This window comes from Anomalospiza imberbis, chromosome Z (genome assembly GCF_031753505.1).
Source record: "Anomalospiza imberbis isolate Cuckoo-Finch-1a 21T00152 chromosome Z, ASM3175350v1, whole genome shotgun sequence".
Lineage (NCBI taxonomy): Eukaryota > Metazoa > Chordata > Aves > Passeriformes > Viduidae > Anomalospiza > Anomalospiza imberbis.
This window is the reverse complement of record NC_089721.1, coordinates 9,422,752-9,440,769: the sequence shown is the minus strand read 5'-3', so window position 1 is coordinate 9,440,769 and position 18,018 is coordinate 9,422,752. Positions and strand designations below refer to the sequence as shown.

The following is an 18,018-nucleotide window of genomic DNA, read 5'->3' as shown; positions in this document are numbered from 1 at the left end:
GTTCCTGGGGTACAGACAGTGAGGATGAAAGGAAGTCAGCTGTTGCTCTCTGTGGCAGCTCCAATGTAAAGCTCGTTTAAAGTAATCTGAAATCCTCGTCATGAAATCCAGCTTGTGTAAATTCGGCGTGGGTCTTGGGTTTTCATCTGTAAAATAGGGGTTAATGGCCCTTCCCTGTGTGGTGTGGAAATGACAAGGATAAATGTGCGGGAATTGCTGTGACTGGGGATCCTGCAGGGACCTTGGAGAAAATGAGAATTGGAGGAGCCCTGATGCGAGGAGTAGGATACTCTGTGGCTAATTACAGGATGTCCTTCAGGACAAATAATTCCGTTTCTTACATGAACTCTGCACTCTTCTCTTTAAGACAACTAGAATTGTTGCCAAAAGGAAAGAAAATAGTATTTTTTTGGCACTTTCTTACTTTTTCCATTCCAGAAAAAAATTCCCTCAGAGTGACATGACACCTCCAGAAATGAATACTGCTGCAGTGTCAGGTCTTTTCATTTTAAATACATAAAGCTTGAGAGCTTAGTGCACTGGCAAGTGCCATTGGGTGTGAACAGATGAATTTTTTTCCTGTCCTTGAGCTACCAACTCAATTATCTTCTGCTTTTCCTTAATACCATGAGTTCAGTATCAATGAAAGATTGCATAAAACCTATGACAGCAGGAAAAGTTCTTGGTTGAGTGTGATCAAAACTGGTTTCCAACTGCCTGGCTGGGAGCTGCATAGTATTGTTTTAAGGCACTTTAATTTGGGATTTGCTGTAGGTGGTTGTTGCATGCTGGTGAGAGAGGTGAAAGCAGCTCTCAGATGTTGCAGGATGTGTTTCTGGGGTTTTTCTTAGGTGCCGGATCCCGCTTGGAGTCTGTGGTAGAAGATGATGAGTTGACAGTGGAAAATGGTGAATCAAATTATGAAATAGCGGTGAAATATTCCCGGGGTGGAAGAAAGCACTCTCTGCCCCAGCAGCTGGAGTCAGCAGGAGCCAGACAGGTGAGCGGGAAGGCAGAGCTGGCTGTGGGCACCTCATGGTGCTCGGTTCTATGGCATCTGCCTGAAGCTCATAGAAGTGGGCAGGGGTCATGAAACAGGATCTCATAGATACATCATGGGACTGAAACCAGACCTGGACACCAAACTGGGATATATTGGCCACCTGTGCAGAACTTCTTTGAGTGTTGTGAGAGTACTGCTTGCTTGTGGCCACAAGGTCCTAAGGCTGTTCATCTTAGGAGTTGCAGTTCTAGAGATCTGAGGACTTAAAAAAAAAATCCTAATGCTCTTTATTGTAATTATTTTTTAAAAATGCAAATAAGGACTTCAGTATATCATGAGGTTATCTTTAATCCTTTTAATTTAAATTGTGACTGATAAATTTCAGAATGATTCTACTCTGCAAAATATGGGAAAATTACTGTGGCAAGATTCACTTTGATTGTAGTGAGCTGGGGTTTCATCCCTTGAACATTTCTCTGAATATATCTCTAAGATACTGCATCCCTCTTCCCTGACACATGCAATTTCCCCGGTATGACATCCGCAGTATCTGTGCCAAGCAATCAGAGCAATTATCCTTGTTTGTTGATGTTAGGACTACCATATTGTGAAGAAATCCACCCGTTCCTTCAGTGCTGCCCAAGTGGAATCTCCATGGAGACTGACCCAGCCGTCCATCATTTCCAACATCGTCCTGATGAAAGGGCAAGGCAAGGTGAGGATTTCTGCATGTTTCTCACATGTAGCAAGAGCTGGCATTTAAGAGGTGTCTCCTGTACTTCCAGCTGCTCTCAAGGTAGCTGGTAACAGTGCTAATGATAAACAAATCCCATATCCAAACATAAATGCCAAAGTTTCACCTGCAAAATACAGGGGATGTGATGTTCATGTCATCCACTTGACATGGAGTGGCTTTCATTTTGGTTTGGTGCCTCTTGCCATTACTGAGATATCAAATATTTATAATGGATCTCTATATATGTATGTTTATGCAATGTCAATGCAGCTACAGAACAGTACCTCTTCACATGTATATTTATGAACAAGCATATTTTCCCTCTGTGGAATCTAGATGCATTAAAAAAAAAAATTACTGCAAATTAAGCATTAAACCTGAAGACAGGTTACTGGCTGATTGCTTCTCTGAGAGCACTGAATGGGTCAAAGAGTTGTCTTCTCTCCCCCAATAATGTGCTTACACACTTGCTAGATACCAGCTGGCTGAATGCTAAGAAAAAAATAGATAAACATTAACCTAGGTATACACTGTTTTCCCTAATCAAATCCACACTAGTATTGGAGCTATCATTTAAATATGCTAAAAATATGCATCTCCTTTTGTGAAATAGTCTTTTAAGTCACCAGATGGATTTGTTTTGGAATAAGAAGATTTTTTTGACTTTCAAGCTCAAATGCAAAACTAATTCATTGTTGTGCTTTGTTTTAGAAAAAGAGTTAGAAATGGTTACTCCTATGGGTAGACTGGCTCACAGTTGCTTTAACTTTCCTTGGTTTAGGAGCTGTGGGTCTTTTATGATGAGCAAATATTTCTTCATTTCTCATGTACTTATTTTATTGCTCTGTTTTTCTCATTAAATTAGATTATTTTTCCCCCTGGGATAAGCCAACCTCTCCGGCCTTTCTGCATTTAGCTCCAAGGTTTTAGGAAGCAGCTGGGAGAACACAGACCTTAGTGATCATGAACCACCTAAAGCAGCAGCCATTTTGTGTGCCTTCCACCCACCTCTTGGGTGATGTCTTCTGTTAGGGATTGCACCTTGTACATTTTGTGCAATACTGCTCAATTTATTATCCCTGTGCAGACCTGGGACTTGAAACATTTCTCCTTGGAGTTGCAGTGTTGGTGGCGGGTAGCCAAGGGTTTGCCTTTAGGTTTGCATCCAGATCTGCAAGGGGTGGTTTCCTGCTGTGGAGTGGCAGTGCTTATCTGGGAAGGTGGGCTAGTGTAGGAACTGCTGTACTTCGCAGGCATATTTGTCCCAACCCTCCCATGGAGCCGTGGGGCCTGTGTCCAGGCACAGGAGTGCCAGGAGTCTCCTGCCTTCTGTAGGTTGATTAGCAGTTGATAATTGCACAGGGTTGAACAGTTAACGGAGTTATTTTGTTCTGCACAAGGGAGCTAAGTTGTTTCCTGTCCAGAAATCAGTAATGTCTTACCAAGTTATTAAAAGCTTATAACTGTGGTGGCCTGCTCTGTATTCACACAGTGAAACAAAAGATCTGATTGTTGTGTTGGACTGTAAACTCTGTGCTTGCCCTGGCAGCATCCCTCAGCTGGAGAGCACTGCCCAAGGGAATAATAATGTCCATGGCTTTAGATCACTAAAGCACAACAGTTCTCCGCATCCTTTGTCCACATGGTTGGTGACTTTTCTCTTTATTCTGTAAAATACATGAACAGCAGTAACAAGAGGGGAAATATGGGAAAGGGTTGTGGACCAAGGACGTGGTTTGTCTGGGAAATAACTCAGCAGAAGAGGGAGAGGTTCATTCTGCTGTGTTCATCAGTTCTCAGGTCAGCTTTGCGAGATGGTCCCATAGCCTGCTGGGGTAGTGCAGGGGTAAGAGCTAATGGATGGAGCCCTGGGGAATCTATTGATTTAGATTTATTTAAATACAACGTGATATATGTCTCCAGAATAATTAAAAATGTACATGTGAGTGGTGGCCCCCACATGCCATTCTCCTTTGAGCTACATTCCTGAAATTGCAGCACTGACCTTATGTCATGTTCTGAAGCTTTTCTTCTTCCTGAGGAAATGTAGGATCTGTGACATAAGAGAAACCTATAGTTAATCCTGGATATAGATCTCAGGGGTAGGAATTGACTGTCTCTTAATTCAGACTGAATGTGTTACTGTTTTTAAAATGGGAAGTCTATTGACCCCATGTTTTGAAAAAACCCAAAATATTCTCAAGAGTTTTTGCTATATCAGCTTAGGATGTCTGCTGCTATATTTTGGGCGGATGAGTGTGTTGATAATGGAGTGAAAGTAAATGAGGAAATGGAAGGAGAGAGTAGGTTGGCCAAACAATTCATCAGAAGATTTTAGGTTTTCATCTTTCCCTTGTCTTGTACGCTACTGGCAGTCTTTCTCACACAGATGATAAGTAAGAGTAAGGTGCCAGCTGTGTGCCTTCTCCTCTCTTTTCTGTAGGAAAAGAGAAAATCTCTTCAAATCTCTTCTTTCTGTAGGGCCTTGGATTCAGCATTGTGGGAGGTCAAGATTCTGCTCGTGGACGCATGGGGATTTTTGTGAAGACTATATTCCCAAATGGAGCAGCGGCTGCTGATGGAAGGCTTAAAGAAGGTATGGTAGAGAGAATCTAACTTCACATAAATGACCACAGTGGGATATTATTTCAGTCCAGGAGGAAAATTCAAGTACAGTTATGTTTAGGCACCTGGCCAGCAGCAAAAGGCTATGGAAAATGTAAAATGCCCTGTTTGTTCATCCTGTGGAAGATCATTGGTAGCAGTTAACCTGACTGTATTTCATATTGAGAAGGGGGAGCTACAGAATAGTGGTGGCCACTTTGTTTTCCCCTTTCTCTTTCATGAACTTTTATTTGTCCAAACAGCCAGTTGCAATTCTTCAGTTGGAGAGGGTCAGTGACAGCAGGAAAATATAGATAGCAAACAACATCTGGCTTAAAGATGCTGGACTGAGAAGGCATTATATATAGGGACGTGTCTGGGAGAGGCTCTTTTGAGCCCTTGTACTCTCTAAGCCTCCTGGTATGATTTTGACAGGACAAGAATCATAACCAAAAAAAAAAAAAAGATGGGATTAGCAGTAATATTACCGTGGTTAGAGAAGGAGATATAGCCAGATTCTATTACTGCTTTTCAAATCTTGGTGTCTGAGCTGATTACACAACATGCTCTGTGTGTGCTGCACCATGGTCTGAGTTCTGTGACAGACTCTTACTGTTGAAAATACAAAGTGACCATGAGTTTAGAGTGGTGGTTTACAACCCTTCTACAGGGGTTGTGTTACTTTGCTTCCATGGAAAGCTGCTTCTGTGTTACTTCTCTCAAGCTGCTCCTGTGTTACTTCTCTCCTCATATTACCATTCCCCTCTTCCTATCTTATCACATTTGTTGTATTTGAGGCTGCCTTTGGTGCCAACTCTCACACTTGCTGCCAGAGGGAAGCTCGCATCCCTGCATCATAGGTTGTGCACTTGCCGTGGGAAGCCAATAAGTAGCAGCTGTCCCATAAACCCAGCAATCATTTGCAGGCTATTCATAGCTTGAAAAATTTTCTCTTTTTTTCTTTACTGAAGCTAGGAAAGGAGAGGAGGGGTAGACTTAGCTGACGATATTGCCCCATGTAATTATGCACAGATGCAAGTAAAATTGCAGGAAGTGGATCTGGATCATGCTGACCCTCTTACTAATAAAATGAAGGTAGATAGCTCAGCTGGGTGTAAGTAATAAGTCCCAGAGCCTGGAAGCTGGTAGAAATCTGACAGGACATGTTCCTTGAGGTGAAAAAGACATTTGTTGTCACAGCATGTGGGCTACTACATGCTTCTCTGTCCGCAGGCATTTAGTAAGGAAACACATTTGCTTTCTGTACATGGATGCAAGGTTCTTTTTCTCTGAACAGGCTTTGAAGTGATGTGCTGTAGTGTTTCACTTTGTTCCTCATTTCTCCTGTTAATGCTTACAAAAGAAAGGCAGTTTTATAGTACCTTTGGACTTCCTGTCATAATAATTTTCAGACTTTATTTAAAATCCATAGCATTTTCAGCTTGTTCGTGGGTATGGGAATGCCAAGTTAAGGTTCTCTCCTGAAGAACAGTTTTTACTTTGGTAATCCATCAGTAGTAACTTGTAGAGACATTAGTACAAGTTAAAATAAATTGAGAACAATAAAAGGCTTTTTATTGAATAGTTAACTGAAATCCTTACACCCCATGTTCAGGAAAGGTGTTTTCAATCTTTATGGTCTCTATATTGCTGACCTCATTTTTTGTATCTATTTACCAGGGGATGAAATCCTGGAAGTTAATGGAGAGTCTCTGCAAGGACTGACCCATCAGGAGGCCATCCAGAGGTTTAAGGTAACATGGATCTAGCACTGAAGAGATTCACGCTCCTCTTCACTCATTACCATCTCCTACCCTCAGCTTGATACCCTTGCACTGCCACGAGTTACTGTGTGCATATTTAGTGACAAATGTTGGTCACCTAATGGTGGTTCTGTGCTGTCTCTGCAGCAACTCAAGAAGGGCGTGGTGACGCTGACGGTGCGCACGCGGCTGCGCAGCCCCAGCCTCACGCCCTATGTGACCCCCACCCTGCTGAGCCGCTCCAGCTCCCCCAGCGGCAGTGTGCCTGTCCCTGGCCTCGAGGAGCCCAAGGGCTCCTCCTCCACCCGCAAAGGACCTGGCCCCAAGGACAGGATCGTCATGGATGTGACACTCAGTAAAGGTGAGGGTCTCTCAAAACGGTCTGGGAGAACAAATCTCTGCTTCTTAGGGGAGCTTTTGGGAATAGGGTAGAGACTCTTGTACCTGGTGCACCCAAGTATGCCCATTTGACGTGGAACCACAGGATGAGGGTGAAAAGTACCCTCTAATGCAAAAACTTCTGAAGAGTTCCCCTTTCTGCATTTTGCTTTTCCGGAATCAGAAGCCTTTTATGGGTAGCAGTCAGTGTCCGTGCTGCTGAAAGAAGGAGGCTGTGAGATACCAGGCAAAATGTAAATCAACCTCATGGCAGCCCAAGGGGCTGTGCCCTTCTCTTAAAGGGCATCTCTGGGGAAGGCAAAGCTGCAAAGTGTTGAAAAGTTCCCCGATGACCTGTTTGAACTCCTCGATGAGGGTTGATCTCATTATTAATAATTGCTTGTTATAAACTTAAAGCAAATGTTATGTGTGGTAGACAAATATGCCTATTTTTAAGACTTATAATATAGTGATTTTAAAGGTTGGATTCAAAATTTTGAGAGAGAATGTAAGATGTCCAGTGATCTCTAGAACAGGGATGTTGTTACCTGAAGGAAAGCAGAGGTGGGAGTGGACAGAGGTGACCATTGAACCAGAGATAATGCCTCACCTTCCTTTGTGCTTCTTTGCTGAGGAATGCCATACAGATATTTAACAAAAGAGAGCAATACAATTGGCAGCATCTTCTGTGCTTGTGTTTTCTGCAGTAATTTTAAGTGACATCTTGATTGGATTGCTGCCTCTACTCCTTTGTGCCTTGGACCAGATCAGACCTTTTGTGACATTTCCAGGAGGTTCCCACGGTGCACAGAGTATTTTCTGAGATACATCAATCTCAGAAAACAGTCAGGATCACCTATTTTCAATCCTGATTTCCACTTGTTGGTCTTAGCTTCCTGACTGACTGCACCTAAGGCCAGCCCTGAAACAATGACACAAGTCCTGAACTCAGATGGGATGTGGAAACACAAACACTTGTGTGTCCTGTGTGATTACAATCTGCCACGTTTATTTGTACTTCTTGTTTTTCACAGAGCCAGGGGTTGGGCTCGGCATTGGTGCCTGTTGTCTCACGCTGGAGAACAGTTCACCCGGGATATACATTCACAGCCTGGCCCCAGGATCAGTGGCTAAAATGGATGGCAGATTAAGGTTGGTTAAAGCAGAACCATGCTGTAGTGGTTTTATGATAAGATCGATTGAGATTTTGTTTTCACCAATCAGTTGATGTAGCAGGGAGGAAATTTATACTTAAGAGTTCACCAAAAAGAAAACATTTAAGTAAAGACATTCCAAAGTAGTATTAAATACCAAGGAAACATTATTCTTTGTTCTGGAAACAGCATGATCATTAAGGTCTGGGTTGTTTGGTTGTTTTTTTTTTTAAATTCTCTGTACAGAAAGCTGAGGCTAATAGCACCCTTTGAAAAAGCAAGAAGTGCAGCCTCATGCTTTTTTGTGAGAGCTGTAGCTAAAGACCCCAGACTGGGAGGAAATTTGCAGAGCTCTGCTAAAGGCTCAATCACCTGAAACTCTCCTAAAAAGAGCTGGGGTAATTGTTCCTGCAGCTGCCTTTGCCCGTGGCTGCAGCAGTGCATTTCTGGCCTTACTCTCAGTCTGGCAGGATTGCTGCAGGCTGACCAGCAGCACTCTGTCATGGAGTTGAGATGTCTTTAGGAAGCAGTCATTCCCATGGTTCCCTTGTGCCTTACATTGGATTAAGTGACAGAAACTTACTTGCTTTTCCTCTTGTGGAGGCTTCATTTTTGAAAACCATTGGAGGAAACCTTGCCACTTTCTGCATTCCTCCATAAATGCTGGTGGGTGCTGGAGGCATGGCTCCAGAGGGGAGACTGTACTGAGGAGGTGCTGGGACTGTGTGATCCACTTTTGAGTGTGTGGTGTGAGCACTGGTGCAGAGAAGCTGAGCAAATGCCTTGCTTTCACATGGCTAGAGAGTGCCTTCTGTTTCCTGGCTCACCAGGAAAACTGTGATAGAAATTTGATTTTTTGGAATAAGGGAAGAAGATAATTTTATGGTGGCATTGCTGCCAAAACCCTTGAAAGTTCCTATAATATAGAAATGTCTACAGGAGACAGCATTTAAGGGTAACTTGCTTTCTTGCAGGCTCCTTTGGAAAACATTGCAGTGCTGATTATGTCTGTATGTAACAGCTGCATTGTTTATTAGGTTAATGTGATTGATTATATCCAGGCACGCTTCCCAGATTTTTAGCTTGCTTCTTTGAGACATTGCTTCTGTTGTCCCATCAGCGATTTATGGCTTTATAGGCCAAGACTTACAGGGTGGTTTTGATTTTTGGAAAACGTTGTTAATCAAATGTTGGCTTTGCAATGCCAGGGGAGGTTTGAATCCAGCTCTTCTGTATCTGAGCTCCCTCTCTCAGTTATGTGGCTGTGTAAGTGACTCCATTTGTGCAAGTCTAAAGAATAGGCAGAGCAGTGGGATGATTGCACACTTGATAAGTCACCCTTTACTTTCCTCAGCCTGTACCAGAATTGCAGGTTACTGAATTGCAGTTGTTATTTTGCCTTTGGTGTGTGTACTCATAGTGTCACACACCACAGTGTCATTGTCACAAGTAGCCCAACATAAGCCAGCAGTAGTAGATTCTTTTAGAGCGTCTATTCAAAGCAAATGTTTCAGGAATTACAGAGAATGCTTTAATGATATCCCTAGTTGATGATATTTTCTTTTGAATAGTTCCAGATGTCTCTGTACCATAAGCAAGAGTTACAAAACTGAGAAAACAGAACTAAACAGTCATAGAGTCATGGAATGGTTTGGGTTGGAAGAGACGTTAAAGATCATCTTGTTTCAAATCCCCTGCCGTGGGCAGGGAATCTTCCACTAGGTCAGGTTACTCAAAGCTCCATCCATCCTGGTCTCAAACACTTCCAGAGCTTCTCTGGGCAACCTGTTGCAGTGCCTCACCACCCTGACAGTAAAGAATTTATTCCTAACACCTGATCTAATCCTGCCCTCTTTCAGTTTGAGCCATACTCCCTTGTTGTATCACAACATGCAGTTTTAAATCACACAGTGTGTTTTCCTTTCAGGAGAGTTTTGTTTTGTTTTTTCTTTTTCCTTTTTAATGGGTTCTATATGATAATTTTTAACAAATACAGGCTTACCAGACTCAATCCTTTTCTGAAGTAATTTCATAGTCCTATATAAATAATTAATTTCTTATCAGTATTTCTGCTAAGTAATTCAGTATGGTGTGAAGGAATAACCCATCTGAATTCCATTTTTCCTCTTCTATGCTCAATAAATATCTGAATGCAGAACTGGAACTGAAGCTTGCTTTCACCCTGGCCTGAATGCAGATAGTTTTCTTGGTTGATTTAATAGAGATTTTTGCACTGACAGTAAGTGCATTAGGGATCTCTGAGCTTCCTTTGTGAACTCAAGAGGACTTTAACCTTTCACATCACTGGTAGCGGCACCTTCTTTGAAAGTCATATCTTTTCCAGAGCACTTATGTCTTTGAAAAATCTTGGCCATCAGTTGAAAGCACAATTGTTTTTGCATGGAAGGTGGTTGTGATTGGGTGACTCTGTGTCTCTGTGCAGCCGGGGTGACCAGATTCTGGAGGCGGATTCTGTGAGCCTGCGTCACGCAGCATTAAGCGAAGCCTACGCAATCCTCAGTAAGTGTGGACCAGGCCCAGTCAGCCTAATCATTAGTCGTCATCCTAACCCAAAGGTGAGGAGAAAATGAATGAGTGTATCTGGATTGTTTTCATCTGGCACTGTTATTTGAGTCTTGCTGTCAGAAAAGCAGAAAATGAAGAAAATGGCTTTTTCTCGCTATGGCATGTATTGTGCAAGATGTCAGGATTGTAATGATGCCTCCCAGGTTTGTAAGTCATAGCAATGCTGGACTATCCCTCGTGCTTTTCACTTAGTCACCCACTGATCAATTGCATTTTCCTGGAACTGCTTGAATGAAGTGTTCCCATCTTTCTTGGTACTTGGATGAAGTAGCAATGCAAATACAGCACAAGACCTCTTCCTCCTAGAAGGTATTTTGCAGTTTCTTTGTCTTTGAGTAGATTATAATTTAGGGCCAGGAATATATGTATCAACAGCTTGAATTGATCAACTGTAATAAAGTAAAATCTATCCAAAGATCAAAGTTTTCCTTGAGGAATTAAAACATGAGAATATGGAGCGCACTGCTACTGACTCCATGCACGGTCAGTTTGGAAATAAGGCTGTATTTACAAAGTAAGTGTTCTCAAGCATTTTTTAAAAATTGATGATAGAAGATGAAAGCCTATTAGCCAAGCTATAGGGAATAACAGCTTCTTTTATTTCGGTATTTCAAAGAATTTCATGAGTGTATGAAACCTTCCTGTTTAAACAGGAATGGAGCTGTAAAAATATTTGCATTAGTGGGTACAGAAAGCTTTGACTTTTGAACTCATAACTACAAATGCAAGCCTTAATAACACCATATCTAGGAGAAATCAGGTTTCTTATTTTGTAATTAATAGTATATTTTCTGCTAAATCAAATACACAGTCAACAAATAGGGGCCTACTTGTCAGAGTTTATTATCTTTGTTGGAAGGCCTTGTGCTGCTAGAAAAAAAGAGGCTTTGGTTCTATTAAAGGTAAGCATGGCGAGGGTAAGAATTGGGCTTATAGCCTAAGATAACAATATTTCTAGTGAGTCTGTGTGCTGTACTGAACCAAAACAATGGTTCAATGTGATTGCATTTTTAAGGCTTACAGACCTTTTGGAGTGTCTGTAAGAAGCATGAAATAAAAATGCCATGCTGTAGAACCTGCCCTTTCTCATCTGTCCCTCTTCTTGCTGTGGTGAGGTCTTGAAAGCTGATGAGTGACCTAACCTGGTGTTTGCTGGAAGGATGAACTGAGTTAAGCTAATTGCTTGGTATTACTCAGTAACAGAGGGGAACTATTAAGTGGCTCCTATTACGGTTTTACATAAGTGATATTTAAGATGACAACAAATCCTTTGGCAAGAAATGTATGAAAAGCTAAAAGTTGAGCTAGAGAGACCCTAAAGCATTTTTCCAGTACTGAATCCATAATCCTGTCAGTCTTGAACCCATAATCTCTCATAGCTGGATCTCTGGAGGAGTGTCCATATAGGAGTCCCTATTTATTTTTATGTTACTGTCATCATTTTCTGAAAGCACTGGAGGATCGATAAAAAGGTGTGGTTATTTTATGTTATATTTTTAAAATTTTATTTTATTTTATTTTATTTTTTCATTTTCTTGTAATAATACCTAGCATGCAGATTTGAGTTAGGAATTAGCTTGTCCCTTTCCATTTTGAACTCTCGAGCATAAAGGATGCTAAACATTAAAGCTGGCAGAGTTTCCAGAAGCATGGATTTTTTTGTTAACTTTAAAAATGTATTGCAGTGTGCCTGGGACCTGTTCTAATTCTTGGGATATGTTTTACCAAAAGGTTTGTGTTAAGGCCATGGATCATAGTCTAAGGATCTGGTTCATGTTCTGCAGGAACTCCCTGTGCCCCAGGAGCCCAGGGACTTTTGGTTTTCTGTAAGGTCATGACACAGGCTGGAAACAGATATGTGTTTTTACAAAGGTTCGTGTTGTTTTGAACATTTTTATACTTAATTTCTTATTTTATAACACAAAAGATCCACAGTAGATTTTGCTGCTGAATATGTTTGCTTTGGTGTTTTCATGTACTTCCAAAAGAAATACCACAAAATTTTCTTTCTGCTTGTTATTCTGACTGAATATAGCATTTATGCTGTGTTTAAACTGCTGACTTTGCTTCAGAATCTCTCAAATCTTCATGGTTCAGGAAGACTCAAGTTTGTAGTCTCTATTTATGCTGAATTTTAATTCATGTAAAGCTATGTGCATATAAAGTATTTTTGACAGAATTAATTTGCTTTCTGTTCTTAAATATATATTCCTGTAGACTAATTGTTCCTGTATAAAATCATACATTTCCAGTAATAAGAATTAAACGTATGGTAGTAGTTATGGGCTAAGTTAGCAAATATGGTAAACCAGTATTTATTCTTAAACCAGAAAAACATTAATTTCCAATTACTGATTTAGGTTTTCTTTTTAAGAAAGAGAGAAAGGAGAAAAGAAAATGAAAAAGATAGCTAGTATTATGGGAAGTCTGGTATTCTTCCGGTTGGTTAAGTGTAGAATAGCTTAAGTTTCTGATGTATGCTTGCACAAAGCAGTCTTTGTCTATTTTAAAGTCATATTTTCTCAACAAATCAATACACAGCTTTTAATTGAGTTAAAACTGGGCTCTAATAGCTTCATTTGATTTCTTTCAAGTCTGGGGCTGTTTTATTTGTTTATATTGTGTGTCACTTGGATGCAGGCTTCATGCAGCTGGCAGGCTTCTGCTTCCTGGTTTTTGCAGGAAAGTGGCATTGAGTGAGTCTGAGTCAGGGGGCAAGGGCTTAGGAGCACTCAACTAGGTCTTTATTGCATCTTTAAAAATAGTGGCTAATATGAAATGGATCATGTACTTGTGGTAAGTGGTAAGACTCTTGTAATTTCTTGTACCCTGTTTGAGCTTTGTCTTCCACCCCACTTCAGGTTTCAGAGCAGGAGATGGATGAAGCAATCGCACGTACTACCCACCGAGAGAGCAAGGACTCCAGCTCCTCTCACGTCACAGGTAGCAACATGTTCCCTTCTCTAGTGTGTCTCTAAGAGATGCGGGAGCATTTAAGGGCATGCTCTGAAGTTCCCCAGCATTAATACTTTGAGAGCCCTCAAAACAGCAGAACAGTGTAGGGAGTATCATCACTCTGTCCACTGCAGAAATTTTAGCACAAACATCCAGTTCAGATGGATCAGCTCTGCAGCTTATGTAACTTGCTTTTGTTCACTAGGCTGCCATGACCTGAAATAGGGTTGTCAAGAGGTGGCTTTTCTGAACTTTCTTCAAGATGAGGGGAAGCACAATGTTCCAGTAGGGAAAGAGCAGGAGGGGTCTACTCCATCTATGTGTGCTTGCCCTTAATGGCAAAAAAAAAAAAAAAAAAACCAAAAAGTATTACGACCACTTGAAAAAGTCCGGGTGTTGCATACTGGACTATATGTTTTAACACCATTTTGATCTTTAAACTCATGTCAAAAAACAAATGTCAAAAAAAAACTCTGGCATCTCTGTGATGTGTTTGAACTCCAGCATTTCCCAAAGTCTGGCAGATGAAAGCAAACTTTTGGCAATGGCAGAGTGACCAGTAAGGTGATGTTCAGACAGAAATGTTAGATCTGTTATGATCCCCTTTTTTATGTGTGTCAGATAAGATCTGCTTTGAAGTTGACCTTGCCAGTGGCTGCTAATTTGTCTTCTGAGGTTGCCCCTAGTCAGCAGCATGCTTCAACAGATGGGGAAGACCATCTCCTGCTCATCTCTTGTTCATAGCACTGCCCTGGGCCTGGCTGGTGTAACATGTCTCGGTGGTAACATTCCATCTGATCTGAGGTAGAGCTTGTGAAATGTTGAATAAATCTCACTTTAGGAAAGCAATTCAGATAATAAATAAGTGGGATTAAATGCAGCCACCAGCTCAGAAGACAAATGAGAAGCCTGTTTGATTATATGGACCACAGCTTTAGTTTTTGGCATCTAACTAATCTGTGTTTAACAGGAGCTGTGCAGAAAAGTCCATCTCCTAGTGTGAAGGGCAAACAAGGAGAGACCTCATCTCCCCTCAGCTGGACTATGAAACGCTTCTTGGAGCCAGCAAGCTGGGTAAAAGGATTGGATGAAATAAAAATAGAGCCTGCTTCAAATTCAGCTTTTACTAAAGCCCTTACTTGGACAAGGGGTTCAAAACCAAACCTGCATGCTCCTTCCCTGTCACATGAGCTCCATAAAAGAGTTTGTTTCTTGTGTCACACATTTAAATTGTGACAGCAGCAAGCTCCTGCTTGTCTGTGTGACTGTAGCCTTTTGGACCTTTTGGAGTGATCCGCAGAGCATGGCAGAGAAGGATGTGGGGTCCCACCTCCAAGGCACCCCTGCCCCTGCTCAGGAAGGACCTGAGCCTCTGGGCAGAAGGCTGAGACTAAGTCCCTCCATGTAGCCATTGCAGTGGAAAAATCTGTTTTTCCTGGTAAAGCCGAGGAAGCCGTAGACACTGTGTCTGGAGAAAGGCCTTCTCTCAGTGTAGAACATGTATAAAGGGAACTGCAAAAGTGAATAGTTTCATCCCTTGTTTCTGCACTGAACCAAACCTGTAAAGCAGTGGGATTTGGAATCCCTTTCTGTTTATTGTATCGGCAAAAAATGTGTTGATGTGCAGTGTTTCAGATATCCAATTTCAGCAGTTTGGTTCTCAATATACAAGTCCTCTGTTTTAAAAATAGGGTTTAAACCTACTTTATTGACACAGCAATACAAGTGGTCTGTGTGGGGCTCACATGCAGGCAGGGGCTTTATGCATCAAGGACAAGTGGTCACCAGGGTCACTTCTCTTCAGCAGGGATCCGTCAGCTCTGAGGCAGAGCTTTCCCAGTACTTCTCCCACGATGGTACAAGCCATCTCCCCTTCTCTGATGCTCTACCTGGCCCTTGTGATGAAGAGCAGCTCCGTCAGAAGAACAGGAACAGCTGGTTGGACGATGGCTCTGTTCTCCCTGGCAGCCTGAGTAAGTGTTGCAAATTTGTCTGGTCATTGGATGAGTGGGGGGAGAGTCACTGCGTGCTGGATTCCTGTTCAGGAGAGCTGTGGTGGTCTCTGTGCTGGTAAGAAATGCCAGGCAGTGTATTGCAAGCCATTGTCGATTGCATGAAGTTCTGTAAAATTAAAAGAATTTGCAACAATCCACAGAAATGCCTGTTTCCATTATATTTTGTTCAAAACGCTGTTCTGATAATGTGAAAATGACTTTGATTGCTTTGAATGAAACTAGATTGACAGCACTGCAGAATTTGTTCTTTTTTTTTTTTTTTTTCAAATGACTGATCATCTTATTTATTACATTTATGGAGAGTGTTCATAGCTGTCTCAGAAACTTTGGGAGGGTCAATATATGTGTAAGAACAAATGTGCAATTTTACATCAGATACTTTGCATGTATCTTTCTCCCCATAGTAACTGACTGAAAGAACCTTGTTTGTCCTTACGGGTGTGCAGCTGATCACAAATTCAAAGGATGTATTTGTTCTCCCTTTCCTGTGTTTCTCAAGTAATTTCTTTGTCTGCATCTTATTTTCTGTGGAAATTATTTAATGTTTAAAAGCATTTTTACGTTTCTAACTAGCCACCAAAAAAAGCAAAACAAAGCAACTTCCCCAAAAGTGAGATGCAGTTCCTTCTAAGGAGAACATGAGAAGGGTTCTTGGGTTTGTTAACTTGTTAATTTGAAATTGATTGTCGTGTGCTTCAGTCTTTGTTCAAGAAAGCAATTTTTACTCTCTGTGAGTTAATGCAGGAGCCTTGAGCTTAGATTTAAGGAAAATGTGAAAGAAAATCTGTTGTTTAAACTAAAATACACATTTTAATTTGCATCCCTTTCTTCTTTGAGTCATAGTCATAATTTAGAAATAAACTGAAAACAGAACTAGACATGCCAATGAACTGATTTTGGGAATTACCCATAAATTGTAGTGCTATCTGCAGTCCTCTTGATGTTTACGGTAGTTAAAAGGAGGGGGACATGAAAAGTCTGCTTTTGGCTTTGTGAAGAAGAGTTAAGTTTCCTCTGCAAACCGAGCCACGTGTATTCTGCTCTAGTGAGATGCATGGTGTTAAAAATCATCCATAAGTCCAGTTAAAGTATAACTTGTTTTTTTCCCTAGCTGCTAGAGATGCGGGAGTGACAAAAGCAAATGGTCTGACTTCTCCAGCTAGCGGGAGGTCGTCTGGCCATCACAATAAGCACGTGGAGTCTGTCCGACCTGGCATCCTCAGTGACAGCCCCAAATCTGCCCGCAGCCCCTTTCACCGACAGAGGCGGGTTGTTTTCTATGATGGTGACGGCAGTGATGACGATGAAAGTTCCCACTTGCACAGAAGCCAGAGGGCCAAGAGCCAGGAGGATGCTGGCATTGTCATTACAACCTCGTCTGTAGAAATCGATGATGAGAGCCAGGACAGTGAGTCATCGAGATACAGCAGCATAGAGACATCTTCCCCTGTCTTCAGCAACTCTGTGGAGTCTGCAGACAGCACGCTGGAGCAAGCTGAATCTCCTTTTTTCCCCATCATAGCTTTTGATTACTCAAGTGTGCCTGAAGTTCGTCTTGGCAGCCTGAGTTTGAGGGAGCTCCGAGAAGCACAGCTTGAATCCAAGAGATCACCAAAACTTGAGCACAGAGCAGTCACCAGAGTGAAAAGCATGATGAGCACTGAGTGCCGAAGCCTTCAGAGACACAGGACAGAGGAGCATGGCTCTTACAGCAAGCCTGTTGCCAGGATGCTCCCTCACAGCAAGAAGTGTGAAGCACCTGATGTGGCTGGGCAGGGCCAGGTTGAAGTTGTCACTCTGGTTCGCAATGAGCACGAGTCATTTGGCCTGGATTTGGAAATCCAAGCCATGCCCTTGAAGGTTGTTGTCACAGGGATGCGGCCAGGTGGACCAGCAGAAATGGTAATTTGTAATTTGAGTGCATTATAGTGATGTGCTTTCCCATTGTGGGGCTGATTATTATTTTCATGGTTACTATTAAGCAAGTGGTCTGTTGAGAGTGAGCACAATTGAGGTGTTTGTCCTTGCTGGGCAAAATGTCTCACCCCATGTTGTTCTGGAGCTGCTGCTAAATAAAAATGTTTCTGATTGAGAGGTGCACGCAGGCTAATTCAAAACTAAGAGAGGCAGGACACAGATCCACTGAGATGGTCTCATCCCCCCCTTGCAATTGCAATTCTTGTATTTATTTTCTAACTATAGGCCAAGACAAAATAAGTAAATCCTGGTGGCAGAGGATGGTGGTAGCAGACGTATATTATGCTTTACTATTTTATATGCACATGTCCCTGTATTACAGGGATCTGGAACCAAGAGGCTTTAGGTGCTGGCCAAGAGCTTTAGGTTTGCCAAGGGCAACAGTAGTACCAGTAACATGTTGCTCTTCTGCATCTCGTACATGCCCATACCAGTATGGATACATGCTTCACGCTGGTTGTGGAATTGCTAGATGCAGAAGTGCAGAAAGAAGAATAATACTCTGGTGTACAAACCTGGCTGTAGCATTTTTAATCTCATTAGCAGCCACTAGAGCAAGAGGGCATATGGCATAGCAGTTTGAATAGGGTTGTGAGATCTGGGGATTTGGGTTTTGTTCCTGCCTTTTTCTCAGACTTATTTTGCAGTATTTAGAAACAAACCTTTACCTTAAGAGCTCAGTTCATGTTTGTTCACTGGTTTAAGAGAGTTCCACCTGAGAAGTAGTTCATGCATGGAATTAAAAAATGACACGGCATTTGAGTCCTGAAGAAGCTAGGGCTGATCCATCCTGTTCCATTTAACTAAGAGGGCTGTATCCTCCATCGTGATACTCGTCTCTCAGAGA

General features: G+C 41.9%; 1 protein-coding gene across 3 annotated transcripts in view; it reads left to right on the top strand.

Annotated features, from left to right (window-relative positions):
- PDZD2 (PDZ domain containing 2) overlaps nt 1-18,018 on the top strand; it is a 198,461-nt gene that overhangs the window by 163,482 nt on the left and 16,961 nt on the right. For 2 of the 3 annotated variants that reach the window (XM_068176345.1, XM_068176347.1), the window contains 11 exons: nt 852-1,000; nt 1,599-1,718; nt 4,221-4,335; nt 6,024-6,097; nt 6,254-6,467; nt 7,519-7,636; nt 10,082-10,214; nt 13,086-13,167; nt 14,150-14,253; nt 14,984-15,152; nt 16,306-17,096. In XM_068176345.1, the coding sequence (XP_068032446.1) occupies nt 852-1,000; nt 1,599-1,718; nt 4,221-4,335; nt 6,024-6,097; nt 6,254-6,467; nt 7,519-7,636; nt 10,082-10,214; nt 13,086-13,167; nt 14,150-14,253; nt 14,984-15,152; nt 16,306-17,096 (2,069 nt within the window). The remainder of the gene's footprint in view (nt 1-851; nt 1,001-1,598; nt 1,719-4,220; nt 4,336-6,023; nt 6,098-6,253; nt 6,468-7,518; nt 7,637-10,081; nt 10,215-13,085; nt 13,168-14,149; nt 14,254-14,983; nt 15,153-16,305; nt 17,097-18,018) is intronic. The other variant, XM_068176346.1, reaches the window with a different exon arrangement.